Here is a 27,420-nt window from a genome sequence, read left to right as displayed (position 1 = left end):
TAATTATCCTGTCACAGGCAGTGTTTTTATTTCCTACGGGCTGGATGAAAACCCAGAAGAGTCCAAGCACCAGGCAGGTTCAGTACCTGGCAGCACTGCAATGTGGCTCCAGACCCAAAAGCAGCCGGGTTCTGGGCCTTTATCTGCAGCCAGGTTGCGTCAGAGCGGATAGAAACAGACGAAACATGAGAGCAAGACACGGTCCGAGGAAACAAAGGTCTGACGGTGAACAAACAGCAGCCGGGCCAACTGGGTCACACGGTGCATTCACTGACTGCACACAGGGTCGCATTGTAACAGGAGAACAGGTAAAACAAAGGTCCGATCTGCGGTAACCTGGAAGCTGCTCCGTCCTATCTGGACCTGGGTCTGGACTGGAACTGTGAAGCTGGTGTGAGAGCAGAGTTTGGACAGGAAAGACCCGGGTCGGGACAGATGTAAGAGCAGAAGGACAAACAAAGAACAATGATCTGCTCCTGAGAGTTTATAGGAGGAAGCAGCAGCTGCAGCTCAGCTTGCTGCAGGAGTTCTGCACACATCCCATGCAGAAACGGGCCTAATGGACCTGCAGGACAGCCCAGGGCTTTCAGCTAATCAAATTAAACACTGTGTAATATCATCTAAGCTCTAAGTGGGTCGGTTCAGCCTCAGCAGATTGAAAGAAGAGCTCCATCCACTACACCCTGTCTGCAGGCTGACCTCCACCTCTTTTGTCCACTGGACGGTGAACCCCAGGAATCTAACTCATCCACCTTTGGTTCTGGAGTTCTGGACCTGCGTTCTTTAGTCCGGGTTGGAAGTTTAGCAGCTGGGATTTTATTTGGCTGGATTTAAAAGCAGGAACGTTCCTCAAACACTCGGAACCTTTGGTGCAGAACCTGGATTTCCTCCACAGAAACAATGGACCAAATAAAGTCCCAAGAAAACACAAAAGAACCTTAGTTCCGGACCAGTAACAGGACCTGGTACTGTGAAGGTAGGAGAACTCCACAGTGTTCTGGATAGTTCTGTTGGTCAGGAAAAGAGCTGGGAACCTTTGGTTGAAGAGTCCTGGGAGGCAAGATGGATCATCTCTTCACCTTATCTGACCAACAGAAGGTCAGAGACAATCAACCTTGACCTTTATTCAGATAAAACAGTTCTGGTCCAGTTAAAGCACCCAGTACTTTCAAACCTGCATTTATACTGACCATAAGAATCTAACCAGAATGTTCTAGACAAACCTACTGGAACAGAACCAGGAACGTCTGCTGTAAATGTGTTTTCATGGGACAACGTGGGAGAGATGGTCGTCCAGAGCAGCTAGAACTTCTAACATCATCATCTACCTTCACAGGAGCCATTAATCAGTGGTTTCTAATGTGGAGACGAACGGCAGCTGAGCTCTAATGGGAACCTATGGTTGAGTTTTAAGCTAAAAATGCTAACATGATGCCAAGAATAAGCTAGCATGTTAGGGTGGAGAAGCATAGATACGGAGCAGGAGCTCATCCATTATTCTGTCCAGGTAGAAGGTGCTGCTCATCGATCTACAGCGCCGGCAGCACAAACTGGGTCAGAGTCACCTGGATGGCAGGATGTTAACCCACCCATCCTCCAATCACACCACAGCTTCCATGCAAATCAGGGAGGATGTGACTCAGAGCTGAACATCACGACCAGGGAACCACCAGAACAGAACCGGCTCCATTCTGACGAACTGATGACTCAGTCCGGACCTCAGCGACATAAATGTGAGGGAGTCCAGATGAGCGACGCCAGGCCGCGTCTGACAGCTGGGTTATTCCCAGCGGCACAGAAGGCAGTGAGTCACAGAGCCTGGATGGAGCTGGCTGCTCAGATGGCTGCCTGCACCATCATGTTGTTCAGCTGACACTGAACCGCTCCTGGTGTGACCTCTGAAGATCGAAAGGATTAACATTAAACGTGCCTGAAAGGAAGACAAATGAACCAGCTCCTGCCATGTTGTTCTAGAGAACATTGCGGTGGAACATGACCAAACATGAACACAGAAAGCCTAGTTTGCAATGAGGAAGGAAAGTGGATTTACAGCAGGATAAGAAGCTCTGATCCCACGTAGAGCTGCATCCATCAGCAGATGGAGAAGGAAACATCTGATGTGCTTCAGCAACATCAAACATCTCTTTCTCCCAGGTTCCTGTGTGGTCACAGGTGTGTGTGTGTGTGTGTGTGTGTGTGTGGTTTTTCTAAAGGCAGTACTTTGATTTGATCATTTCTGACCTCAAAGGTCAATAAAACTGCATGACTTCCTGGGTGTCAAAGACTCCAAGCAGGTCATGCAGAAGCATGTTTACAGTCTGGTGGTCCTCCAACTCTGCTCCAACCTTTAATGCGCAGAACAAACACACCCAACCATCTGCGGAGGAAACCAGCACCTCAGCAGCAGCCAGCAGCACGCCTCAGCCCGGGAAGGGCCTGGAAAACCAGCAGCATTCCCTGCAGTCCTACCTTCTATGGCGATGACATGCTCCCGGATCTGGTTCTGCAGCAGCGGCTCCTCCACCCGCTCCAGCAGCTCGTAGATGGAGTAGATGTTCGGGTGCACGGACTCGAACCTCTGGATCTCGGATCGGATGGCGGCCGAGTTGGCCAGATGCAGCTGGTAGTTCATCCTGACAGGGGAAAACAGTGGTCCAATAACAGGTTCAGGCTTTCTGGGTCCGCATTTAGCAGCAACAAAAACCGTTGCACGTCAATAATCACGGAGAAACCGTTGCCTGCTCTACATCCCCGGGGAATGTGATCCAGAACCCCTCCAGCGGTGGCGACTACAGTCCGGGGAAGGCTGCTTCTCCTCGGGGCTCCCCGCTTCCCAGCTCCGCTGCGGTGACAGATGTGCGGGATGCGGCGGAGCTCCGCTGCCCCATATCCTTCCAGGCCGGGCTGGATTAAAGGGACGCTGGGTGTCCTGTAGCCGGATTAAACGGAGCTTTCAGCGGAACTTTGAGTCATAATTGACCGGAGGAGGAGGATGACAAACGGCCTGGTTGATGCTAGCTGGCTAAAGCTAACTAGCTGTAGCTTCCAGCAACCGGGATTAAAACTGGGAAAAGTCACCGAATTCCAGGGGTGAAAGTCGGCCTCACATCAGGCCAGAGAGCGGCGTCTAACCACGGACAACATGCAGGAAATGAGCCGCAGGTTGGCGCTCGGTAAACGGTCTGCGGTGGTGGTTAGGACCCCTGCTCCTTGTTTTGTCTCCTTGCGGTTAAAAAGCTCCGGAGAACCTCCTCGGTTCGGCTTTAACCTCAGTGAATGGACCGAAGGGGGGATGTACCAGACGATCCGGGAGAGTCCACCCGGGTCTAGGCGACAGGTATGTCCGGCAAACAGAACCTGAACACTGCTGCTGTCCCGCTTCTTCTCCGCGGTGAGTTCTGTCCTGGATAGACCGAAGCCTCAATATGCCAGCCGGGATTTCCTCCAGGACGGTCAAACAGAACCTGACCATAAAATGAGATCCGGTTTGGCCTTTCAAAATAAAATAAAGATTCACTTCAGTTGACTTCAAGTCGGTTTGATTCAAATTGTTCATGTCTGATTAATCCAGAAACAATCAACTCGGTTTGTTTCCGTTCTGTTCAGTTTAGTTTCTTTCCACGTTAGTTCAGTTCGAGTCCAGTCGAGCCCCGTTTCTGACGTCATCAGAATTTAATCTGTTGGTGTAGAATAAAGTTAACTGAGTGTAACTCACCTTGATCCAACTAAAACTGTTTTTTCTGTTCAGTTTAAGTCATTTTAGTTCGTGTCAACTCAAGTGTTTTAAATTCAGTTTTGTTCAGCTCGTTTAAAGGCGGACCAGTCCAGTTCGGTCCAGTTTAATTTGGTACAGAGCCACACAAACTGTTTAAATTCACTTCAGTTTAACTCAGCTGAGTTTCAATTTCTGTTGCTTAAACTGTTTCAGTTCAGTCCAATTACCTCGTTATATGTTCCAATCTAAATTAATTTGAATTCAGTTTCAATTATTTAAATTCAGTTTTTTTCAATTCTGTTCAGTTCGATCCAAAATATTTCGATTCCGCCCAGTTCCACTTGTTTCTTCTCAGTTTCATTTGGTTGAGGACAGAAAGCTAATTTCAATATTTAGTTTCAATTAATTTAAACATAAGTGCGTTCAGTTTAGTTCAGTTTTTCGGTCTAAGTTTAAAAGATGAATATATTTATATACTGTAAATAAGACGGAAAGAGCAAACAGCTCCACCTGGAGTCCAGTAATATTAACTAATATTTATGTGTTTGTTAGTCTTTACTTTCTTCATAATTTATTATTTACAGCCAACAGCTGGAGTAAAAGCGCTGTTTGGGCTTTAAAGTAAAGCAACATCTGTTTCACTCACTTTTGATAGGAAAGGAACATGTCAGGAATTTCAAACTAAAATGTAAAAAGTGTTTTTGTGGTTTGTGCTTTTATTTTGAAGTCCAACCTGTCGTGTTCCGGTTGTCCAGCGGTTCTGAATGCCACCTGCTAAACAGCTGCAGTCAGACAGATGGACGGTGACCTCTGCCATAAAAACAATCATTCATATCCTTTCAAAATAAAATCACAAACTCAGAACAAAGAGACGTAGATTCTGCACCTTTCAGACTTTATTTGCTGTTTTTAGGAGAATAAAAATTAAAATAACCTAGAATAAAAAACCAACAATGTGTCCCTCGTCATCCCATGGAGCTGCATGAAGGCGGCTCCTTGAACCTGGACCTCCAGCTCTACTGTGTGGGAGCAGGAACCTTCTCTCCATCCAGCAGCAGGCAGTGGACAATCCCGTTCTTCTTCTTCCCACAGCTCATCGCCTTGATGCAGCAGTCGTGTTCACCCACAAGGAAGTGGGTCTCTGTGCCGTCGTCCACAAACTCTCCCTGTGGACGGGACACGAGCAGACAGAACATCAGGGGTCTGAAGGTGGAGGTTTGGTCGTTTATGGAATAAAATGGAACAAATGCGACTTTAGCTGTGAAATAAAACCAGAAAATGTAATATGTACATGTAGCACAAATAAAAAATGAAGTCAAAGGAGAAAGGATGTGTATAACCTTGGAAACATTAAGGCACAAATAATTTAATTTACTTCAAAAAATAAAAGCCCACTTTAAATCAATAAATGAATGGTGTCATGAAAAATAAAACCAGAAAACATTTCTAAAATAAATATTCTAATGAGTTAAAACATATCTAATAAAATGTAAATAATTTGGGTTTTGAAATCTTTTTTAAACTGAAGCAGAAACATCCACAGAGCAAATCTTCAAAAAGTAGCATAAATAATTGATGAATAAATAAATGAAACAGGAATACTGTAAGAAATATAAATGCTGTTAGTAAACACGCCTTGAATTAAAGTGGTACGTCTGTCTGGAACGGCCAATCAAAGCCTGGAAACTGCTGCTCTGTGTGATTCTAACTTCATCAGTCAGTTCTGGTCCAAACCAAACCCAGACTCCTGGTGGAGCTTCAGGTTCTGGTGTGGTGATTCTCACCGTTGTGTCCATTTTCTGCCCGTTGCACCAAACATCCATGGTGTCCTTCTCTGTTGGACACAACACAGTCTATCAGGACACGTCTTTTTACAAGCTGAAGGTTTCTCATGACCTCCTCCTCCTCCTCCTCTGGACTCACCCAGGACCACCCTGTAGTCTGTCCCGTCCACCTGGACCACCCACGTCTTGGTGGTCTTGGCTCTGTTGTCAATGAACTTCTGTAGACTCTTCCCGTCCACGTTAAGCGAGTACTCGTAGGTGAAGCCGCTGATGGCCTCTATGTTGATGGTGGCTTTGGTGTCAGCTCTGCCGAGCATGAAGGTCTCCTTCCCAACCAGCTTGAACATCCAGTCTTTCCTGAGGACCTCCTGCAGAGGAAAACTGGTTTATTCATCAACTTTGGACTGAAAAGTCCCAGAACCTGTGCGATTCATTCAGAAACCTGAGATCTTTTGCAGTGAAATTAAAATTAAATCCAAGCTGTAGCCAACACCTGAATTATTATTGACCCTGGATACAAGAAGTCTTCATACAAACACATCAACCTGCTTAATGGGACGTTATGGAAACCAGATGAATCAGTAATATGAGGGGCTGAGAATGGAACCCTGAGGAACACCTTAAATAATTACTGCTGTTTTCATAGAATCATTGTGCTGCGTTATGGAAACATGAGGGAAGACAGATTATCCCAGTGACCAATAAAAATGTTTTTGTTCACCTGAAAATAAATATAGATTAATATCTAGATTCAGATTGGTTCTGGGAATCTTAAATATGTCTTGTTTGTTGACATGTTTCTTTTTGTTTACCCAAACCTGGGACAGTTTTCTTACATCTGTCACAACTAATGTTTGAAGTATAAATATATTTTTCCTAAATGTCTTCATTCACACCTCCAGATTAGAGTTTTTACCCAGATTAAAGCTAAACAACCAAAAGCAAGAAAAAACCGAGAGATTAAACTGAGAACTTTCTGCTGGGCTGCAGAGAAGCTCAACTACAACATGAAAAATGGATTACTGTTAGAAAAAAGTCCCCTTTCTTCAAGATGTGGACCACCACCCCGTTCTGCCACACCAGAGGACCTGTCCCAGTCCTCCAATAACTCCATTAGCACTTTGGGCCCCGTGGCCCCCTGCTGCTGGGAAGCTTTTAACTACCTCAGCAACCTCTGCCATGACGATAGATTTGTTTTCCACAACGCCGTCTCCTCCGAGGAGGACTTGGTGACCATGTTGAGAAGATCCTCAAAGTGCTCCTTCCACCACTCAACCATACCCCTGACCCGGGTCTTCTATACACAACCAGAGATGTTCCTTGGTTCTCCCAGCCTCCTGTTTTAGGAATCCCCAACCAAGCCCTGAAGGCCTCTTTCTTGAACTTGACAGCTTCTATCACCAGTGGTTTCTACCAGAAGGTTTTCTGGTGGCCTTGTCACAGACACCCATAACTTCTGAAAGCAACATCTGCAAAGTTCTCCTGAGTAGATGAGAGATGTTCTCCTGCAGACGATCCGGTGAACCTTGATGGACCGATTCAGAACTTTATGGTTTTGATTTGACGGACAGACAGATGTTTCTACATATTGATGTTTAAAATGAATCCCTCACTAAAACCTCGGTGAACAACTGGAGCGAGGAAGTCCGGCTTATGGAGACGGAACATTTATCCAGTTCTCTCTGCTTCAGTTTGGACTCGCTGACCTTATGTGACACGATTTAAGACTAGAACATGACCTGACCTGACCTGTAACCAACACCAGGTGTTTATTAGATGCTACTGATGGAGATGTAACATGGATCTGTCTTTAAAATGCAATCAGAACCAGTTTAAGGTGTCAGATCACAGCTTTCCTCCTAAATCCAGAGCAGATCTCACCGTCCCGTTGACATAAACGACCCGTTTCCCTGTGGTGGTGCCATGAGCGAACTCGATCCTGTAGACGCCGTCGCTCAGAGCCACCTCCCACACGGCCACCACGTCTCCACACACCATCCTGGACTCAGCTGAAGAGGTTCTGAGGAGCTGGAAGGCAGAGGGAACTGGGTCCTGCCGCCTCAGCAGGAGCTGCATTACAGTAAGAGGCTTAGTGCAGGACGATCTGGTAGATGTGTGTCACCGTCTCCCAGTGGATTCTTCTGTAAACTGAAGGTTTTCACCCTCATTAAACGTCCTGAACATGAAGTCTGACAGAAAAGATGCTTTAAAACAGGAGCTGCTGCACCTTTCTGCCAACACCACCTCCATTCAGCAGTCAGAGCTGTACCGCCTCCTGGTGGTCGAGGTGGAAACTCCAGCCTATAACACATTCTCAATTTAAAAAGGAATAAAAGTTTTGTTTTACTTTGATTTTATTCTAAACTCTTCTAAATGTATTTATTCATCTCCAGATGTGACGGAGCTTGATTCTGAAGATTGTGATCAAATGTCTTCAGCGTGGTTTTATGAATAAATATTTCTGACCAATAAAATATTTGAATAAAGAAATATTTTTCTAATTTTAAATAATCAAGGATTTAGTCAGTAAATTTCTTCACCAACCAAAAAACCTTTTAAAACAAATTATTCATAATTTTTTCTTATCTAGTTATTTCTGTTTTTGTTTATATTTATTATCTATTATTACTGATCTGAAACCTGTTATTTTAGTTTAGTTGTTTTTTAATGCTATTATAACTTATTTGTTTTATTACCATAATTATAATTTTTTATGTATTTTTCTGCTTCATCTTAATTTTATTATTAATTAAACTTTGTGTCATTTTTTCTATTTTTAATCATTTTATTCTTTATAAACAGATCCTATTAATAATTGACCTTTTAATGTATTGTTTATCAGTTTGTTTTTTTATTTATTTAATTATTTGACATTTTATAGAAAGCCATTCTTGAACTCTCTATAATACCTGAGTTATAACGCAGTGAATTATAAATATAAATGACCATATTGTTCATGCTCTGTGATAAATACGTGTACATTTGGAAGTATTTGGATGTTTCTTTGAACCAGAGTTGATTCTGAGGTGAAATTAAACAGAAAAGTGGTTTTCTAACAGAGTTTGATTTAATCAGATTGTTGTGCAGCAAACAGTAACAAGCTCAGCAGGATGTGCTGGAAAACAACTAGAACAACAAGCTGGATTTGTTTCCTACAGAAAAGCTTAGAACCCTGAATTCCCTTTAGAGTAAAACAGTTTCCATCTGCTGGAGTGAGAAGGTGTGTTTCCTCCACAGAGGAGAACCATGCAGGTGATTAGAGAGCAGATCCACCGTGAAGCTTGATTCTAGGCGGGTTCAGGAGGACGAGTGTTTTAAAGTGAGTGAGGAATGTGAGGAGAGCGATAAATAACACCGAGGTTCCTCAGACAGCTGAGCTTCAGCTCTGTCTCCACAGAAAGAGGAAGCTGGAGAAGCTGGAAGTGAGAGTCGGTACGTTTCGGATGTTTGTGCTTCAGTCTGTCTGAGCGCGCTCCGATCCACCTAAAGCACGCAGCACTTCCTTCTCTTGCCCACGCTGCTCGGCTTGTTCTTGTCTTTGCTCTCGGACATCTTCTTCTTGCGGACTTCCCTCATGAGGTCGAAGAAGACCTGCAGGACGGATGGAGGACAGATCAGTGAGCGCTCGGGTCGACTGGCCCGGTTTAACCTTAATGCCGTTGGCGCTCACCTTGTCCACGTTGGCTCTGGTCTTAGCCGACGTCTCCACGTACTGAACGCCCCACTCGCCGGCCTTCGCCGCCGCCTCTTCCACGCTGACCTGCCGCTTGTCCTCCAGGTCCGACTTGTTCCCGACCAGGAGGAGCGGGATGGCCTCCTCCTCCTTCACCCGCAGGATCTGCTCCCTGAGACCAAACACAGGAGGGAGACCCAGTTAATATTCTGCAGATCTTGTCTCAGCAGAGTTCTTATAAAAAGTCTAAAAATGCAACAAACCGTTTAGAGCCCAAGAACCCCCAAAGAATCAATTTTTCATCTGCCAACGCTGCAGAGCCCTGGCGTTACCCCAAGTCCACTTCTGATTGGTTGATCAGTCCCTTGTGACGACTCTTTCCCCAGAAGCACATGTTGCTGAGGAGCTCAGCTGAGTCGACCCGGACTGATCTCTGTTGGCAGTCTGCGTTGCGTTTGTCTAATTTTACGTAAAGTTCTGCCAGAATGTGTGAGCTAGAGCACCAGTTCACTATTTTCTGGGCCTCTCGACAAACTCAGATCCCTTACGGTCTACAACACTTGGAGAAATCTGGACTGGATTACAGACAGAACCTTCACAATTAACTTTATGACCCTATTTCTTCCTTTCTCCCTTTTGTTTGACATGTAAACCAAGCCCAGTTCAAGAACCTCGGGTCCAGTTTAACAGCAGTAAAGTTTTTCAGTTTAATCCGTAACTCAAAAACTCAAATGATCAACGAATAAAACAACTCAAGCTGTGATGAAACTAAAGCTCGTCATCTGAGCTTTCATTTCTCCACAAATTCTGATCTTTATCTCACTCACTTTCCATCGGTCCAAACGTCTCCAGACGTGGAAACGATAAAGTTCTAATGCCAGACTTTTCCAGACCAGTAGGGGTCCAGAGGGCCCAGGTTTTCTGCTGTGCAGCTTGGACCTGAGCTCAGCGTCAATCATTTCCGTTGGCCGGACTCTGGTTCTGTAAGTGATCCAGAGCAGGGAGCCTCCAGACATCTAAAAGCAGGTGGAAGAACAGACCAGAACCATCTGACAGGCTTAGTGACCTTTGACCGTGGAGCAGGCACCACATGGGAAGGGACACAGAGCTGGGTCCATTAGAAGTTAAACGGTGCAGGTCTGACCCAGTAAGGTACTCCTTTCACTCCTACTGGGGTGGTTCTGGTGCTGAAACCTGATGGATCAAGGCGGGCTCCCTCTCCTGTTTACTTCCCCGCCTTAAAGTCAGAACCTGGGACCAGAGTTGTTGTTCAGACAACAGAATGTTTGAACAAGAACAGAATCTAGGAGTCATAATGGTCTAGTCAAAGTCCAGACCTCAACCTGATTGGACTGCTGTGGTGGGACCGTCAAACAGCTGTGAAGAACCTCAATGTACTGAACCAATTTTGGACAGCAGAGTGGACCAGAACTTCTCCACAACGATGTGAGAAACCCACTGCTGGGAATCCATGGTACTGAAGGAGGTTCTAGAGGCTGCAGGACCCAAAACAAAAGAACCAAGGAGTCAAAGCAGGAGGATTTTTAAGGAGTCAGACGGAGGCGCCACACACAGGTGACTCAAGCTACCTGGTTAGGATTTTTTACATGTGCAGGATAACATCTCTGAGACGGGGCTGAAGATAAAGGGAGCTGAAGGCCCGCAAACACTCCACCAGAACAGAGACGCTTGTTCTTCTACCCGAGGTGGCAGGAACAAAGCTCTTTCTGACCAGAACTTCACAGGAAGTCCTCACAGATCCCTCCCTCCCTGAGACCAAGCTGCAAGAACAGAAGAACGTAGGTTGTTCTCCAGGTCCTGGGAGGGAGAACCTCTCAACACACTGATTTAGAACCACAGCAGCAAACCTCCTGGTGACATCTTGATGGTACCTGCTGGTTTACACCCAGCTACGTTCCCAGATCTGTTCCTGTTCATTCCTATTAGACATCAGGGGGTGGTTTTTCACAACGACGTTGCCGTGGTAACCCTTATTTTGATATATATTTAGGGTGGATGCACTCAGAACAACTGGCACCAATAAAACTGCTGCAGGATTGTAACCCTGGTTAATTATCTGGATGACTAAAGACGTCCAGAACATGGACCTTAATTCTGACGTGGCCGTGAAGGACTCGTGCTCCGTGATGGAGAAGACCAGCAGGAATCCCTCGCCGCTCCTGAAGTAGTTGTCCCTGATGGCAGCGTAGTCCTCCTGTCCTGCCGTGTCCAGGATGTCGATCTGGACGTCCTCGCCGTCCAGAACCACCTTCTTCCTGTAGCTGTCGGCCTTGGTGGGCTCGTAGTCCTCCACAAACTGCCGACACAAACCGGATTAACAAGCGACAGGGAAGCAGAGGGATTCTGGGAAATGCAGTCCCGTCTAAGAGGCTCACCTCGTCATACATGAACTGCAGGGTGAGCGCCGACTTGCCAACGCCGCCGCTGCCCACCATGATCACCTTGTGGAGGACCAGTGAGGTCTGGTTCTTGTTCTTACCAGAGGACATGACTGGTCTGGGTCGGTACCAGCGCCTCACAGCTCTGCCCCGGGTCCTGGAGGTCCTGCTGAGACCACCGGGGTGGAAACCAGAGACAAAAATAGAGAAGTGGTTGCTTTGGAGGTAAAGATCACAGCATTTTAACCCCTCCAGCTTCCACTAAACGGGTCACGCTGATCGGGTCAGTTCTTCAAACGGATTTAAGGGAACAGAACTGCACAGGGAACTAAAATGCCCTCATTTAGTCAAACACGCATCATCTACCTGCTCTCTAGCAGTTTCCACCTCCTGGAAGCCGATGGTTGAAATGAGCCTTCAGCGTAGTTCCTGGGAAAGTTCCTACAGAAAAAAAACCCAGAGAGTTAAATATGAAGCCCAGAAAAACCTCCGGATTAAACTTTACTCGTTACTTTCAAACACTGACTCAAAGGAGCGCAGAAATCCCGGGGCTTGATTTGAAAACTGACTGCATTTAAATCCTGGTCTTGTTTCACCAACCAGAGGTTCTGCCGCATTGGAGAAAAGTTCTGGATCATCTCCACCCAGAGAATAACGTTCCCACCAGCGCAGAGCTTGCTTAACATCGGCAGCAGTTGGCTGCACTAAAGGGCAGCACTAAAAAGAACGGGTCACCGTGTGGCAGGCACTGGTGCATTAGAACTTCTTGAGAAGTTCCTAGTTCCTGATGAGAGTTCTTGTGGAGGAAAAGTGCTGCTGGGTCCCACAGAGGTTTGGGTTCTTGCTGCTCTCTGTGACATAGCTTTGCCGTGGAATGACCCACTTCACTTTTTACTGGTGTCATCAGAACAAGTTCCTGGAGAACTAAACGGTAATGTTCTTGCAGTAGACTCGTGTTTACAGGTTCAAGTAAAGGTTCTGGTGCCATGGTTCTGGTCCGGGCTGAGCCAGAGTGATCTGTGACAAAGAGCTGCTGTGGAATAACTCATTTGACCTGATCAGTGGTGTCAGTGGGGACCAGTGCTGGTGAAGCAGAGCAGAAGCAGGAACTATCAGTAACCGTGTCGACACTCAGCTTCCTCTCTGAACCTCCAGCTGGAAACCAGTTTCTCCAACATACTAAACATTCTGCTACACATTCCCGCCTTCAGCCGCAGCGGCGCCTCTGATTGGCTCAGGCTGCCAGCGGAACTCCCCTCCGTAGGCTCCTATTGGCTCCTTTCACGGTCAGTTAGCGCCCTGTGTTGGCTAATCAGTTAAGCAGCAACAGATAACAGCTTCTGCCCTCAGGGGGGACTTCAGTGAAAGCGGACCGTTAAACGCGTATTTCTGCGGTACCGACAGCCTGATAGTGACAGGAACGAACCGGATAAACTCGGTGAACTCACCTCCTGATGCGTTTTCCTGCCGTCCTCTCAAAAAAACGCCTCGGAAAACTTTTACAAGTTGATCATCAGACTGAACGCCCCACCTTTACCCGGACCTGCGCAGATTGTCTATATCTGCGAAGATGAGTCCTCTGAGGAAAGAATGTGACCGAGCGAGGATTCATACATTCCGGAATTACTATAGCAAAAAAACAACGAGTCTAATCTCCCGGATATTAACAAATATTCCTCATAGTGCTGCTTAAAACACAGCGACATGTAAGAACTGTGAAGTCAAACGGAATTACTGGACTTACAAGGAATACAATTCAAAGTGTAGTGAGACATCTTACTCTCTCACCCTTCTCTGATGGACGCGGATGACATTAACAGGATGTGATGTCACGGAATTCCTTTTGGTCAAAAAGTAATCAAGTGTGATAAAACCACATAAAATACAAATAAATTATGCATAATAAGGTTCACCACGAAAAATAATACATCATAAGATACAATAAAACTATACAAAGTTCTTTCAAATGCTGTTAACTAAAAACAAACATCAAGGTCAAATAAATTGAACTAAAACGTCTTAATGTAAATAACGCAAATTAAATTTAACATAATATTATCATATATATCTCTTTTAAAACTGTAATCCTACATTCTTCTTTTAATTTGATCTGTTAAAAGTATGCATGTCTTTTTAAGTTAAAATAAAAAACGTGTATGTGAAATAAAATTGAATATGAATTGAATTAAGCAAAATCAAATAAATTATATGAAATCAAATAAAATGTAATTATGAATGATTTATTTTTATTTCAGACCAAAATTGAAAAATGAAAACATCGAGACATTTCTCACATTTATATCAGAATGCAACAGAAATAATACAAACTAATTATATAAACAGGAACAACTGCTTATATACAACTGTAAGATTATTTACCCAACCTTCTCAAATACACTACCTCATATAGTATTCACACCCCTTCTCCATCTAACAGGCATAAAGAACATTAGTTTTTATGAATCCTGTTAATTCTAATGAGTTAACAAAACTCCAAACTATATATACATGTACGAATATATATATATATATATATATATATATATATATATATATATATATATATATATATATACATACAGTTTGGACACAACTTCTCATTCAAAGAGTTTTCTTTATTTTCATGACTATGAATATTGTAGCTTCACACTGAAGGCATCAAAACTATGAAAAAACACATGTGGAATTATATACTGAACAAAAAAGTGTCTTATATTCTATATATATATATATGCTCTATCAGTAAAATGTTTCTGAATATCATCACATTTTATTAAAACAGCAAGAAATTTTTTTTAATACAATACAACAAAAAAACTGGAAGAGAAAGAATTAATAAAAATTAGTAATATAAGAATTTACAGAAATACTTACGTTTAATTACATTAAATTGAATACATATATTATATGATTTCAAATAAAATCAAATTTTATGTTTTTATTCGTATAAAATGACCTAAAGTGAAATAAAATGAAGCAAAAATAAATTGATATAAATGACAGATTCTAATTTTCATTTTATTTTCTCAAAATTATGTTTAATTAAAAAAAATAAAATACAAACTTGATGTTAAACAAGTTAAATAATGAACGAATTAATAATAAAAGAACTAAAATCCATCAAAGCTTCACCTTATTTTCCCCTCCAGGTTCCTGTGTGTAGTTCCAGATGCCGGACCAGAGATGGCGCCATTTCATTCCTTCTTGAATCTGTGCTCTGCCTCATTTTCTCCACATGTTCCGTCCAGCAGAATCCCTCATTCAGATGCTGTGTTGACCATGCTCAGTGGGTCCAGCAGAAGCATCGGAGGAAGGAAAAACAAACCCAGAGCTGTTTGCATGCCGCTGGGTTGTAATAACCTCCATGTGGAAGGTCAGAGGTTAAAGCAGCTTGATTTGGTTCTCAGTTTTTACTAACAAATGTCTGGATGAGCGTGGCGTTCCCATTGGCACAAGCTGCTGGATCATTTGACTGCAAGGAAAACACTCATTTGGATATTTGGATTCAGTTTTTGGATTCACCTTCTGTGTTTTATTGGTGTTTCTGACCTTTAACTGTAAAAATAACAGAAATAGGACAAAACAGCCCAGTTTGAGGCTGATCGTCTTCTTTTAGAGGGTTATATGATGAATTAGGCTCATTTTCACAGATTTTAGTCACTTTTTGTATATTTCTGGGTCTAAATCTGAAGATTGATCATAAATCAAGTGGCAGTCAGGACTCAGATAATGCCTGGAAACAGTTAACAGTGAGAAACAGATCAGTTCTCTAGTAAAACGATAATTTTTTGAACTTTTATCTAGAGTGAAGCTCGTCTCTGAACATGAACATGTCTCCTCAGAGCTCGCCTCCCTTCACCGACTCCCTGCTGGTTTTAGAAGTGATTACCCATAAGTCCCTGAAAGGTGGGCTCCTGCATACCTGCCTGACCTCCGGTACGTTTCCTCCAGATCTCTTAGATCTGATCATTTGCTTCTAGTTGCCTGACGGATGGATGCACTCCACACTTGTCAGGTTTTGCGTAAAACATGTTGACCATCGCGTATCATTTTCCATCTGCTTCTGAACTGTGCTCTATGTTCTGTTGGTCCGGCGACCCTTTCCTTGAATAAAAGCCTCCCCACAGAATGATGCTGCCACCAACATGCTTCACTGTGGCTGTGTGTTTGGGTTGATGTGCAGGGTAAGATTTTTGGCTCATTAATGCATGTTGGTCTCTGTGGTTAAATACATTCCAGTTTCTGGTTATAATATAATAAAACATGGAAAAGGTTCGGTAAATGAGTGTTTTCTTGATTTCTAACATCCTAACACCAGATAACATTTGCAGACATGCCTCAGATGAGTAGCTCAGTCATCTCTCTCTCTCCTCGGATTGGCCCCGCCCTCTCACCCCGGTGCCCCCTCCTTCTCTCAGCTCTATATAAAAGTTTTCAGCTTGTTGAGGCTCTAGTTTTACGCACGCCAGGATGGAAAGCCTCATCTGTGCGCTCCCTGGTGTTCCTCCTGTTCATGTTGATGTTCCTCTCCGCAGCAGACTGGAGGTGTCCAGCAGATCCGGTGTGAACATTTAGAGGCTGGTCTTTGGTTCTGGACTGGAAGGATGCTACGGCAGGACGCGGCTCCGCTCCCTGTGAGGAATATGTTAACAGGACACCTGGAAGTGGGTTCAGGCTGACGTCAGGGCCAACATCAGAGCGGACTCCATATTCTGTCCGGTTCTTGAGGATCTTTGTTAGGATGTAATTTAAATAGAAGACCCACATCTGGGAGAGAAGCTGCTTCAGTGCGTCAGAGCGCATGGATCACTGATTCCCCCCAATGATTCCACTCAATCAGAAAATGACTAACTGTCTCCTCCGACTGGCTCTGCTCGTGGCGTGCGTCCTCTCCACCCGCTGCAGCGAAGCGCCCGAGGCCGAGGCGGGGGCGCAGCCAGAGTCCTGCGCGTCCTGCGCCGCCTCTGCTCACCTGGAGGACCCGGAGTCCGGACGCGTGGACGGAGACTTCCTGGAGGCGGTGAAGAGGCACATCCTGAGCCGACTGCAGCTGCGGGAGCGGCCCAACATCACGCACCCGGTGCCCAGGGCTGCGATGGTGACGGCGCTGCGCAAGCTGCACGCGGGGAAGCTGCGCGAGGACGGCCGGGTGGAGATCCCCAACCTGGACGGACACCCGATGAGCAACGAGGTGCTGGAGGAGAGCTCCGAGATCATCAGCTTTGCAGAGAAAGGTCAGCGCTCAGTTTACAGTTTCTTCTGGGTTTAGAGCAGCGATCTGCGGCTCAGACCGTGTTGGATCACTCTGAACATGTTTGTTGTGTCTGAGACAAAGAGGATTAGAGAACATGAGCATGCATTTAATCCAAAGCTCTGACTGAATGCAGCCTCCACGCAGAAAGAGCTGCAGATCTTTTGTTCCAGCGATCAAAACTCACTATTTGACAAGAGTAGCTGGTAAATCAGGAGCCAAACATGACGGGTTCTTCCTCGAACCAGTTTCTAAGGTTCCTGTCGAGTTTATGAGGTTTAATCCAAAACTCTGACAGGAATCCATCTCTCAGACACCGTGAGGCTTTAACAAGCTGTTTAACATTAGGTTCGGTGGTAAAAATGCAACATTTGACTTGAACAGCAGGGAAATCAGGAGCCAAACAGTCAAAAAACGGGAAATTTCGATTCTAGGATCAAATCAAAGGTTCTTGTGGAGCTGTTGTTGCATTCAGTGTCATCAAACATCTGAATGCACACAACCTAAAGCCATAACAAAGGCAGCTTTCACCCAAAAAAGCCACAAATAAATTTAGATTTTCCTTTAGGATGAGAATTGAATGCAGTTGTTTCTGTGACAGAACATAAACCTTTAGCTTATCCAGGAGATGAATCAACAAGAGTCTTAAAATGTGAAATGTCCTGTGAGTTCAGTTTCTAAGATGGCTCTGGACCATGAGGGTTTCTCTGCAGCTTTTACCCCAGTGGAACATTTGTTTTAGTGATTAAAACCTGTAAAGCTGGTAAATCAGGTTCCAAACAGAGTCTAAAATGTGAAATCTTCTTCATGGGATCAAAGTCTGAGAGTATTTTACAGGTTTGGTGGTTCTTGCATTTACAGTCTTTAAAAATGTGCTGCTGACTCCGAAAGAAATATAGTTTTCAGGCCAGAATCCACAATGCAACCAGTGCTGCTTTGGTCCAGATCAACTCCCTCTTAGAGGTTTTCTCAGAATGGGCCGGTGCGTTCAGAGCACCTGAGAAAGTCAGGAACTTCTCCCTCCATCCTGAGCTCCTGCAGCTCCTCTCTTGCTGCTGGCTGCAGTGTGCAGCCTGCTGGGAGCCTTTTCAGCTTCAGATGTTTCTCTTTGAGGATCTTCCACCTCCAAGGCAGAGCAGCCAACTGGCAGGCAGCTTCTGAGCGGCTGCCAGCGGGTTGAGCTGGGGTTGGGCCGCAGTTTCTCCCTGAAGAGGCTTAAAATGATCAGCAGCAGCACCTGCCCGGGTCTCCTCCGTCCCCGCTGCAGGATCTGAGCTGATCTGTGAATCGGCGTTGTTTTGTTTTGGGTTGTTGTGTTGCCTGAATGCTGAGTGACGGGTTGAATCCTGCAGCTTGGCAGCCTGTAAAAACCCCTTAGTGTGTGTGTGTGTGTGTATGTGTGTGTGTGTGTGTGTGAGAGAGAGAGAGAAAGACCTACAACCTCAGTCAGGAAAACAAACGTTGCCGGAAGATGCTGGTTTGGTGCCGGTGGACGAGTTTTCTCCATTGATGAATGTATCTGATCAGAAATGAGGAGAAAACTTTTTTGTTTGAATCACTTCTGCCCGAGTCGCCATGGATACGCTTCAATATTCTGCTGCAAAACCTATTTTCTACTTCTGTTAGAGAGAAAATGTGCATGCACTCCCTTCAGTTTACCTGAAGACTGCAGAAAGACCTGAAGAAAAGAGCAGATGTCAGGAAATCTCAGATGTTTACCGTTTGGATTTAAAATCAGAGAAATTCAAATGTTTGTTGGTAATTTTCACAATTTCCTTGTTGTAGTTTTATGGAAATGTAGAGAGTTCAGTTATCTTGGGTTGATGCTCACGTTGCTGTGCAGAACAAAGACCTTGTCAGGCCTAAAATGTTTCCGCAAAGTTCAATTGCAGGAATTTAGTTTTTACAACAGAAAGAAACTAAATGTTTTTTGGAGAAACTAAGAGAACATTAAGCTTTAACTCTCGGAGATGAAAAATGCTTCTTTAAATGTACTGAGCTGCTGTGACTGAGCAGGATCAACCATCAGAAGGTCAAAGATGTTGCTTCATGTGAAGAATCCTGCTGAAAAGGCTGCAGTGTGCAACGATATGCGTGTAGTGAGACAGAAAGATGTGGTTGGACTACCTCAGATCTTTATCTGACAGACAGTAGGCTAAAAGGCATCTTGGACTGATTGTCTTCTGCAGCTTCTTCTCATGCAGCAGAGAGTGTTTCTATCTGCACCTACAGTCAGTCTGCTCTCTGGCTTTGACTCTGCAGCCCTGCTGACTCACAGATGCATGAGGTAAATGCACAGGTTTGACCCTCAAACATCTGGGTTCTGTTGCAACCTGCAGATAGCTCTCTGAAGCCCCAGGCTGCTTCCTGGGAAAACATGGCGTTCCATGAAATGTCATCCTGAATCCCTTCTGGTCGGCATCACCCAGAGTTCAGGAAGTACAGACCTGAGGAATTCCTCCCATCGTGCCCACCTGACAGCTGTCAGTCACCTGAGCCAAGTGCTTCACCTACAGATGGACTGATTCAGATGTCCACGTTCCTGCTCAGCATTGGTCCGCATGCAGTAAAACAAAGAGCTTTCTGACCTTCTGGAGGACAAATGAGGAGTAAATGTTGGAAAAAAGGAGACATCATCTCAGGCTGTTAATTCGAAGAGGCTTCTCACCACAGCTCCCACGATTTATTCTGGTGAAAATCTCCCTCACATTTCCAGATTGTGCAGAAATCGGTGGTGAAACACGAAGATGCTTCTGCTCCAGCTGGTTTCCAAAGTCTATGAAGTTTCCATGACCTAAATGACCTTTCAGCCTCCTACAGTAAAGATACAAACCTCCTACTGAGGCTATTTTGGGTTTTAAATGTGACATTTGTCACTTTACAACCACAAACTTCAGTGTATCTTATGTGATGGGCCAGCTTATTACGTTCGGACTTTGACTAGGCCATTCAAACACATGAATAGTTTGATCTAAACCATCCCCTTGTAGCTTTGACTTTATGTTTTGCAGCCACCACCATGCATCACAATGGGGGTGGGTTGTTCAGGATGACATGCAGAACTAGTTCTCCTCCGCAGATAAAGCCTTGCATGAAGCCCTGCTGGTTCATCTGTCACATAAAGTCCTAATGAAATCAACTGATGTTTGTGTTTTTATTGTGATAAAATGTGAAACAGTTCAAGCAAAGTACTTTAGGAAAGGCAAGAAGCACAAAATGCATTGGAACCTACTATGTGTGGTTTGGATCATCCACAAAACAGGACAGGTCCAGACTGCAACGAATAATCAGAGCTGACCTTCCCTCCATCCGGGACTTATACAGGTCTAGGGTCAGGAAAAGAGCTGCTAAAATCTCTGCAGACCCCACACACCCTGCACATAAACTGTTTAGAGTTTTACCTTCAGGCCGCCGCTACAGAGCACTGTTCACTAAAACCAGCCGCCACAGAGACAGTTTCTTCCCCCAGGTTGTTTCTCTGATGAACATTCAATAGAGGACAAAACAACAGCATCCAGATGTTGCAAATGCACCTTTTTTATTAGATATGTGTATATTGTATATTGTAAATTTGTATATTTTGTAATGCAAAAACAGAACAAAAGAGCAAAGTGTACCGGAGTCAAATTCCTTGTTTGTATGCAGGAACTTGGCAATAAAGCTGATTCTGATGTTTCAGTTTCAGCGCTAATCTGTGGTACCGTCCAGCAGGGCTGGGCTCAGCAACATTGGGTCAATGCTGGGAGGTCCTGGGTTCTTTCTCCATGAACTTAGCATGTTCTTCTCATGGGCTTTCTTTTCCTGCCACAGTCCAAAAACACAGCTGTTAGATTAATCGGCCATTTTAAATGTCCCATTTGTATGTGTTGCCCTCTGACCACGGTTTGCATTTTCCTCCCACAAACTCAGCCCCACCTGAACGAGTACCAATCAGTACCGACCTCGAACAGAATAACTGGATTAATCCCAATGATCCCAACTAAAACTGCATTGTTATTGATGAAAGTCAACTGTTTTTGCTTAGGTAGCTGTCCTCATTGACATATTGGTGTTTGCCAGTAGGAGGCAGTAGTCCTGTTTGTAGTCTGGAACGGTTTATAGAAGTTTTTCATTCCAGAAAAGCGTCATTCTGGTTAGATCCTTAAAATAAAGGTTCCACTGCTGGGAACCAGTGACATATCAGAACAACCATCAACAATAAACAGTTTGTGATGGACGTGTCCTTTCAGGGACACCAACACCTGGCAGAAAGTCGTCATTGACTCAACTGTTCTACCATTTGTTCCCAAACCTCACTGATGTGCTCTTCTTGTGCTCCTCAGATGATCTGGTCACCTCCAAGTCCAGCCTGTTCTTCCTGATCTCCAACGAGGGCAACCAGAACCTCCACGTGACCCAGGCCACCCTCTGGCTCTACTTCAAGCTGCTGCCGTCCACCTCTGAGGTGCGCGGGAAGCGGAAAGTGACGGTGAAGGTGTACTACCAGGAGCCGGGCCTCGGCAGCAGGTGGGACCTGGTGGAGAAGAGGGTGGAGCTGAGGCGCAGCGGCTGGCACACCTTCTCGCTCACAGACGCCATCCGGTTGGTGTTTGAAAAAAATGATGACAGGCGGCAGAACTTGGACGTTCGCTGCGAAGGCTGCGAGGCGGAGGGCGTTGTGCCGGTTCTGATGAACCTGAACGACGAATCCCACCGGCCCTTCCTGGTGGTGCGGGTGAGGCAGGCCGACAGCAAGCACCGCATCCGGAAGCGAGGCCTGGAGTGCGACGGCAGCAGCAACCTGTGCTGCCGGCAGCAGTTCTACATAGACTTCCGGCTCATCGGCTGGAACGACTGGATCATCGCGCCGTCGGGATACTTTGGGAACTACTGCGAGGGAAACTGCCCGGCCTACATGGCAGGCGTCCCTGGCTCAGCCTCGTCCTTTCACACGGCCGTGGTGAACCAGTACCGCATGAGGGGGATGAGCCCTGGCTCCATGAACTCCTGCTGCATCCCCACCAAGCTCAGCACCATGTCCATGCTGTACTTCGACGACGAGTACAACATCGTGAAGCGGGACGTTCCCAACATGATCGTGGACGAGTGCGGCTGCGCCTGACTCTTTTCTTCCTGTTAATTTAACTCCAGAACTCAGCAGATTAACGACTTTACAGCAGAAAGTGATTATAAAAACAGAATATTTATGAACAGTGGAGAACACGAGCACATTCATCCTCATCCACACAAACTCGCATGCCTGCACAAAAGCTTGTATATATATTTATGTTTGTTGCTATATTTTCTGTCCAATCTTTCAAATCTGATCCACCTGGCAAACAATCAGCTCCTGCAGCTCCTCAGTAGATATCTCCAAGAGTGTGAGGACGGATTGGTGTATCTAGCCTTTCAGGCAGCAGTATAATCACGTTATTTGAGTCAAGGAAAACATCTCCAAAGGAGGTGTGAAGAGCCTTGTATCAGTCAAACATGTTCTTTTCTACACTTAAAGTTGGAACAGACACTATTGGTGTAACTTCTGCCAACCTACAGCACTTCTGGCCTTATTGTCTTCTATCATGCCACAGAAACTGGACTATTTCTCAAACAGAACCACAGATTCTACACATCTGTGCTCAAATCCACAAAATCATTCTCCAAAGAGCAATAGAAGTAAGAGGTGATACACCAGAAGACTGAAGTATAGTACAGCCAATGCTTGAATTATTTGCTAACATGTGATAGATGCTGACAATCGAGAGGTTTCTAAGCACCTAAAAGTTGCCTGAACCCTAAAATTAAGAGTTTTTAGATTTAATCTTACTTGGCATTAATTGGCATTGCCAACCTACCCGGTTAATCATCTAAGTTGTCATCCTTTAACTGAACCTCTACAGTCTGGGGTTCTCTAATCCTTCACTGACCTGTTGCTGGCTATGAGTCCAGGAAACAAGGCTGGATATTCTTGGAGGTGATAACTTTGTGGAACCAAGTTAAGGACAGTCCGGTCAGTCAAATCCAGATGATATTTTCTTGTACTCAACACAAACAGAAGGCTGTGGCTCAGTCCGCCAAAACATTCATCCTTAATGTTACAAACCGCTTCTGTCCAACAAATATATCTATCTCCTTGTAATCAGCACTTAAAGACATCAGAGGAAACCTCATGTTTCTTTCTTATTAAGCCTCATTATAAGTTGCCATATTCAGTTCGGTGCAGGTCTGCACCCCCAGACGCACACTTTTAAAGCACTTGCAGAGTGATTTGCCTTTAAAAAGCCCCTAGTGGTGCTTCATCACTGGCCACAGTCCTTCGAAAGTGCCGCATGACCTATGCAAAATGTAGAAGGTACCCATATGACGAACAAGCTCAACTAAAATAGTGACAAACTTCCAGCCCATACTTGAAACGTGAGAGTGGCAGGCAGAGGTGGGTCGGGATCAGGCTGGAGGCCCTGGTAGAAGAATCTAATGGTATCCTTTCCTGGACAAAAACACAACATGTTGGATCATTTTCTGTTGGAGGAACATTCCCAGGCTGGAGGTGTCGGTGCTGCCAGACCTTTACGTTAGGATGAGGGGCAAGTTTACGTCAAAGCATTAACTAGCAGAGGTGTGTATCTACGACCAGTTACTAGATGCAAACTTACTTTTATGTTTAGGACCATTTCATTGAACTGGTGCCAAACCCTGTTGGGCCAGATGCCACACTGTGATCCTGTGCTGAAGGCAAACCAGTAACCAAACCCAAACACAACTCAATGTGTTGAATGAAACAGGTAGAAAAGGAATAAAAAGAGCCTGGTTGGCTTTAGGAAATGTTTTTGAAGGGAGCCTCAATGCTTCATCTTCAGAGCTATTGAAACCCATTTGGAGTCGGTACCAAAAGAACCTTCAGTGTCACCAAGAGAAATGAACAGATCTCCAACAACATGTTAGATGGTCTTATTCATTGTATCAATCATTTCCTTTCATCATTCAAATAAAGCTGAAATAGTCTTCAGAGGATCCACTGGCTACTGAGGCCATGTGTAAACATTAATCCAGGTTCTTCCTGGATAATCCAGATAAACATCTACACCTCTACGTCAGTTATGACTAAAGTCATAATGCGTGCCTTCATGATGGGTTGATCCAGCAATGTAACAATCACAAAAACAGTTTCATTTCATTAAATTATGACATTTTCTCCAGTTTTAAAGGTAAAAAACAACTTCTCTGGATTGAATATTTTCTTCATGAGAATTACTCTGAAGACTAGAAGAAATTGTATAAGGACTGACTGGTCTTAGTCTATCTATTTAAGATGTGCTGATTCAGTCCTGATGACACTCTCGGCAGAAAATCCCAACATGTTCCTGTAGCTGGGATTTTTATTCAAAGAACCACTGTAGTTGGAGTAAAACATAAAGAGTGGCACTAGAATCAGGCCCTGAGGAACTCCACAGGGACATGTTGGTTCTGTCCATGTACCATTCATGTTGTTTGTTGGGGTTCATTGAATTGTTTTAAGTGAAACATAAATTCTTAGATAGTTCATTTGAGGGTAAGCCTGTTTTTCCAAAGCTAACTGGTTGGTTTTGGTCCTGGTCCACCACCAAACTCCTCTAGCCTTTTCCTTCACATCTAAAACTGCTGTTTTCTCTTTTATGGACAGTTTTATGACAAGCTGTTAGACTATATTTCTGCATATAGTTAGAATTGCTAGGCGCAGCCACATCTGTTGATCAACCAGCTTTGGGGTTACTACCACAGTGTGTAAAATGACATACATTTTAATCACATTTAAAAGAAAATCAAAGGCGATTTAAACGTCATTTTCAGTTATGATGGCAGGTGACTCTACAGATAAATGGAAGCCTTTCACAGATTGACCTAGCTATTAATAAAGTTTAACTGGCAACATAAAAGCGGCATCTGAAAGATGGAAACCTGGGGCTAACTGCGACCCAGATGTGACGCCTGTGTAGGGATTTTTAAAGCCTCTGTCCCGGCGGAGCTCCTTCCTTAGCACACTAACACACTTTAAGACACAGATTGAGTGACCTGTTATTTCACAGGCATCATTCATGAATACCTGCGCTCCACATCCTGCTTATTATCTGCTCTTCTCACGCCTCCTGGCCGACCCCCACCTCGCCTGCCGCTTTAGTCTTCATCCTCCCTTTCAAAGCCACTTGTTGTTAGAGTATTTGCACTGACCAGTAGCACCAGTAGAGATGAGAACAAATGCATAGAAACTGCCATGAGTTAAGATGAAAAAGCTATTTTTATAGGAGCAAAGTGAGTTGTGTTCAGATGTAATCGTGGAACCAAAGAGGCCGTCGTGTTTTTGTTGTAAATGACTTTGTGACAGATAAAAGAGGCCTAAACACTGTTTCAGGGTATACTATCAGTCCATAGACAGATCAAACTCTTTTCTATTTTTTACTTAGACATTAAATATGTCCTATTTTTTCATCAGAGTACTTAAATATTCCTAGTTTGGTTTCTGTTAGCTCTTGAATTGTTTAGATTGAAGCACATGCCATCCGATCCCTGTACAGTTCATGTAACATATCAATATGCTTTCCAGATATTTGGTTCTTTGTAATTGTTGGAAAATAAATTTCTTATTACTTGTAACATTGTGTTGTTGTGTCTTACAATTACAGATAAGGCAGAGGAACAGAAAGTTAAATAAGCTCACATTTGGGATTTTTATCCAAATGAACTCAGAATACGCCTCATGTGGTTCGGCAGGTTCAGTCCATTCATCATCGGAGACCAGGTATAAAGAGCATGGGAATGTTCAGCCTTCTCCTGGAGGGAGACGGGTTGTGGACCAACTTGAAATGAAAGGCCACTCAGAGAGGAAGGAGATATTTTTTGGGGTGGATTATTTAAACTGGTTGGTTTCCTAGCACGGACCTGGCATTTAAACATAGTTTATATATTTCCAGTTTGGTTAAATGTCTAGCTCTGGGAAGGCCGGTCCAGAATGTTGTTTTATCGATCACAGAACCAGTATGGGTGAGTCTTCCTGTAGGAACACCCAACTGTGTCCAGTTTTTAACCATCCTGCTGCTGATTTGAGGTGAAGCTGAAGAACTTGGAGGCAATCCTCCTTCATTACTCCAACTACCAGTACTGCAGCAATGAATCAGGCCCTCAGCATGAGGCTCCTATGACCCAGCTATGGAGACAACAATGGCAACCTCCCTGGTTACGTATAGCTTACACAGCTGGATAATCCTTCCATGACCATACGCAGAAGGTCCTATATGCACATTCCACCAACATCTCAGATTTAAGGCTTAGAGGAAGCTCTGGGTTTCCCTCAGTGGTTGTTGAGTGAGATCAGGCCTCTCTGCTGCAGCACAAAGACTCCAAACAGGCCTAATTATGACTAAACATGGCTGCAGGGGTCAAAGCTGCATCTTTAGGGTCACATTCGTTATGACTGCAAGGAGGAGGCAGCAATTAGTGGCTCCTCTACACATTTATATCCACAACAATAAAATATGAGAAATGAAAAGCAGACATATGAGACAGTGTGAGGCATGCCACTCTGACACCCGTCAGTCTCTAATTGCTCCTGAATGTAATCCTGGAAGTGCAAGCTGCGGGCAGGAGACCCGGCTTTGTCAAGTGGTGAGAAACGATATGTCTCCTCCTAATCTGACAGGCGATGAGCAGATGAATGACAGGGAGGACAGACGGAGATGCAAACAAAGAAAAACGAGAAGAGAAAAATGGTGAAAGTGTTGGACTCCTGTTCTGCTGATAAGGGTCCTCAGATGGTTTCTTCTGCACACTCAACACCTCTAACGATTTTTGGCAGGTAAGGTGGTTCAGCTTAGATCTTCAGAAAAGGGGACATGTCTTTTTCTTGGATGCACCATCTAGTGGTCCTAGGGGGAACCACAGTTTGAACAGTGAAACATCCAGGCAGGGCTGTCCCCTAAAACTCCTGAGATTCCTCACGATGAACCCAGAGGCAGAGGTGTTTAGAGTCCCAAAGTGGCAGGCGGGCGCTGAAGCTCCGTGGATTATAGAGTCAACTTTGTGGTGATGCCAGGTGACACGCGAGAGCTGTTTGGTCATGCTGCTCGACATTGGCAGGTACACCACAAAACCCAGGAATGTTAATGAACAGAGCCGTGGGGCCTGGCTCAGCAGCACAAGTTTACTTGGAGTAAACAGTTCCTACAGCGTGAGGAACATTAACAGACCCGAGTGGGACTGAATGTGCTCCTCCTGGTGATTTACGGCCTGCAAGAAGCAGATATAATTTGTTTCAGGGCAGGGAGAGGCAGTGAATCATGAGCTAAACAATATCTAACAAGGTTGTACCTGAAGCCTGGAGAGGAGTAAATGCAGATATATGGAGCTGATGGTTCAGCAGACACACGAGGTGAAGAAACCTGGACCAGATCTAGCCATCTCCTGACTGGTTCTGTGACCTTTTGCTTTGTAAAAGAGCTGGAAGTAATGATCTGAGGGGCCTGAGGCCATCTTTGGGAACCTTAGGTAGCAGAATTCAGGATGTGAAAATATGAAGAAAAAACATTTCACATTTAGATCTTTCTCTTTCATCACAGCTCATTGCATTCCACAACTCGGTGTAATGTCAGCCA

At 44.7% G+C, this 27,420-nt stretch overlaps 5 protein-coding genes and 1 pseudogene across 11 annotated transcripts in view; 1 reads left to right on the top strand and 5 right to left on the bottom strand.

Moving 5' to 3' along the window:
• agap1 (ArfGAP with GTPase domain, ankyrin repeat and PH domain 1) overlaps positions 1 to 3,635 on the bottom strand; it is a 104,116-nt gene extending 100,481 nt beyond the window's left edge. For 2 of the 4 annotated variants that reach the window (XM_047355153.1, XM_047355154.1), the window contains exon 1: positions 2,470 to 3,635. In XM_047355153.1, the coding sequence (XP_047211109.1) occupies positions 2,470 to 2,632 (163 nt within the window). In that variant the 5' untranslated portion in view covers positions 2,633 to 3,635. The remainder of the gene's footprint in view (positions 1 to 2,469) is intronic. The other 2 variants (XM_047355155.1, XM_047355156.1) reach the window with 2 other exon arrangements.
• LOC124861450 overlaps positions 1 to 27,420 on the bottom strand; it is a 700,723-nt pseudogene that overhangs the window by 150,056 nt on the left and 523,247 nt on the right.
• Positions 1 to 27,420, bottom strand: part of LOC124861512 (protein NLRC3-like) — a 737,509-nt gene that overhangs the window by 305,114 nt on the left and 404,975 nt on the right. The window lies entirely within an intron of this gene.
• Positions 4,590 to 8,057, bottom strand: LOC124861492 (fas apoptotic inhibitory molecule 1-like). 2 transcript variants are annotated; one of them, XM_047355289.1, is made up of 5 exons: positions 7,727 to 8,057; positions 7,381 to 7,647; positions 5,639 to 5,867; positions 5,500 to 5,549; positions 4,590 to 4,881 (listed from the first exon to the last, which is right to left on the bottom strand). In XM_047355289.1, exons 2-5 carry the CDS (start codon positions 7,573 to 7,575, stop codon positions 4,732 to 4,734), a joined length of 624 nt encoding a protein of 207 aa, XP_047211245.1. In that variant the 5' UTR covers positions 7,576 to 7,647; positions 7,727 to 8,057; the 3' UTR covers positions 4,590 to 4,731. The 2 variants fall into 2 exon arrangements, with proteins under 2 accessions (XP_047211245.1, XP_047211244.1); XM_047355288.1 differs by having other exon boundaries at positions 7,381 to 8,056.
• LOC124861496 (ras-related protein ralB-B-like) lies at positions 8,545 to 13,169 on the bottom strand. 3 transcript variants are annotated; one of them, XM_047355294.1, is made up of 6 exons: positions 13,020 to 13,169; positions 11,938 to 12,012; positions 11,569 to 11,740; positions 11,281 to 11,489; positions 9,170 to 9,344; positions 8,545 to 9,090 (listed from the first exon to the last, which is right to left on the bottom strand). In XM_047355294.1, the coding sequence occupies exons 3-6, from the start codon at positions 11,680 to 11,682 to the stop codon at positions 8,983 to 8,985; spliced, it is 606 nt and encodes a 201-aa protein (XP_047211250.1). In that variant the 5' UTR covers positions 11,683 to 11,740; positions 11,938 to 12,012; positions 13,020 to 13,169; the 3' UTR covers positions 8,545 to 8,982. The 3 variants fall into 3 exon arrangements, with proteins under 3 accessions (XP_047211250.1, XP_047211251.1, XP_047211252.1); XM_047355295.1 differs by having other exon boundaries at positions 11,569 to 11,737; XM_047355296.1 differs by lacking the exons at positions 11,938 to 12,012; positions 13,020 to 13,169 and having other exon boundaries at positions 11,569 to 11,762.
• Positions 14,400 to 25,426, top strand: LOC124861473 (inhibin beta B chain-like). The gene is made up of 2 exons (XM_047355268.1): positions 14,400 to 16,805; positions 21,145 to 25,426. The coding sequence occupies exons 1-2, from the start codon at positions 16,394 to 16,396 to the stop codon at positions 21,921 to 21,923; spliced, it is 1,191 nt and encodes a 396-aa protein (XP_047211224.1). The 5' UTR covers positions 14,400 to 16,393; the 3' UTR covers positions 21,924 to 25,426.

The sequence above is a fragment of the Girardinichthys multiradiatus genome, chromosome 24 (genome assembly GCF_021462225.1).
Source record: "Girardinichthys multiradiatus isolate DD_20200921_A chromosome 24, DD_fGirMul_XY1, whole genome shotgun sequence".
NCBI classification, from domain to species: Eukaryota; Metazoa; Chordata; class Actinopteri; order Cyprinodontiformes; family Goodeidae; genus Girardinichthys; species Girardinichthys multiradiatus.
This window is presented reverse-complemented; position numbering and strand designations above follow the sequence as displayed.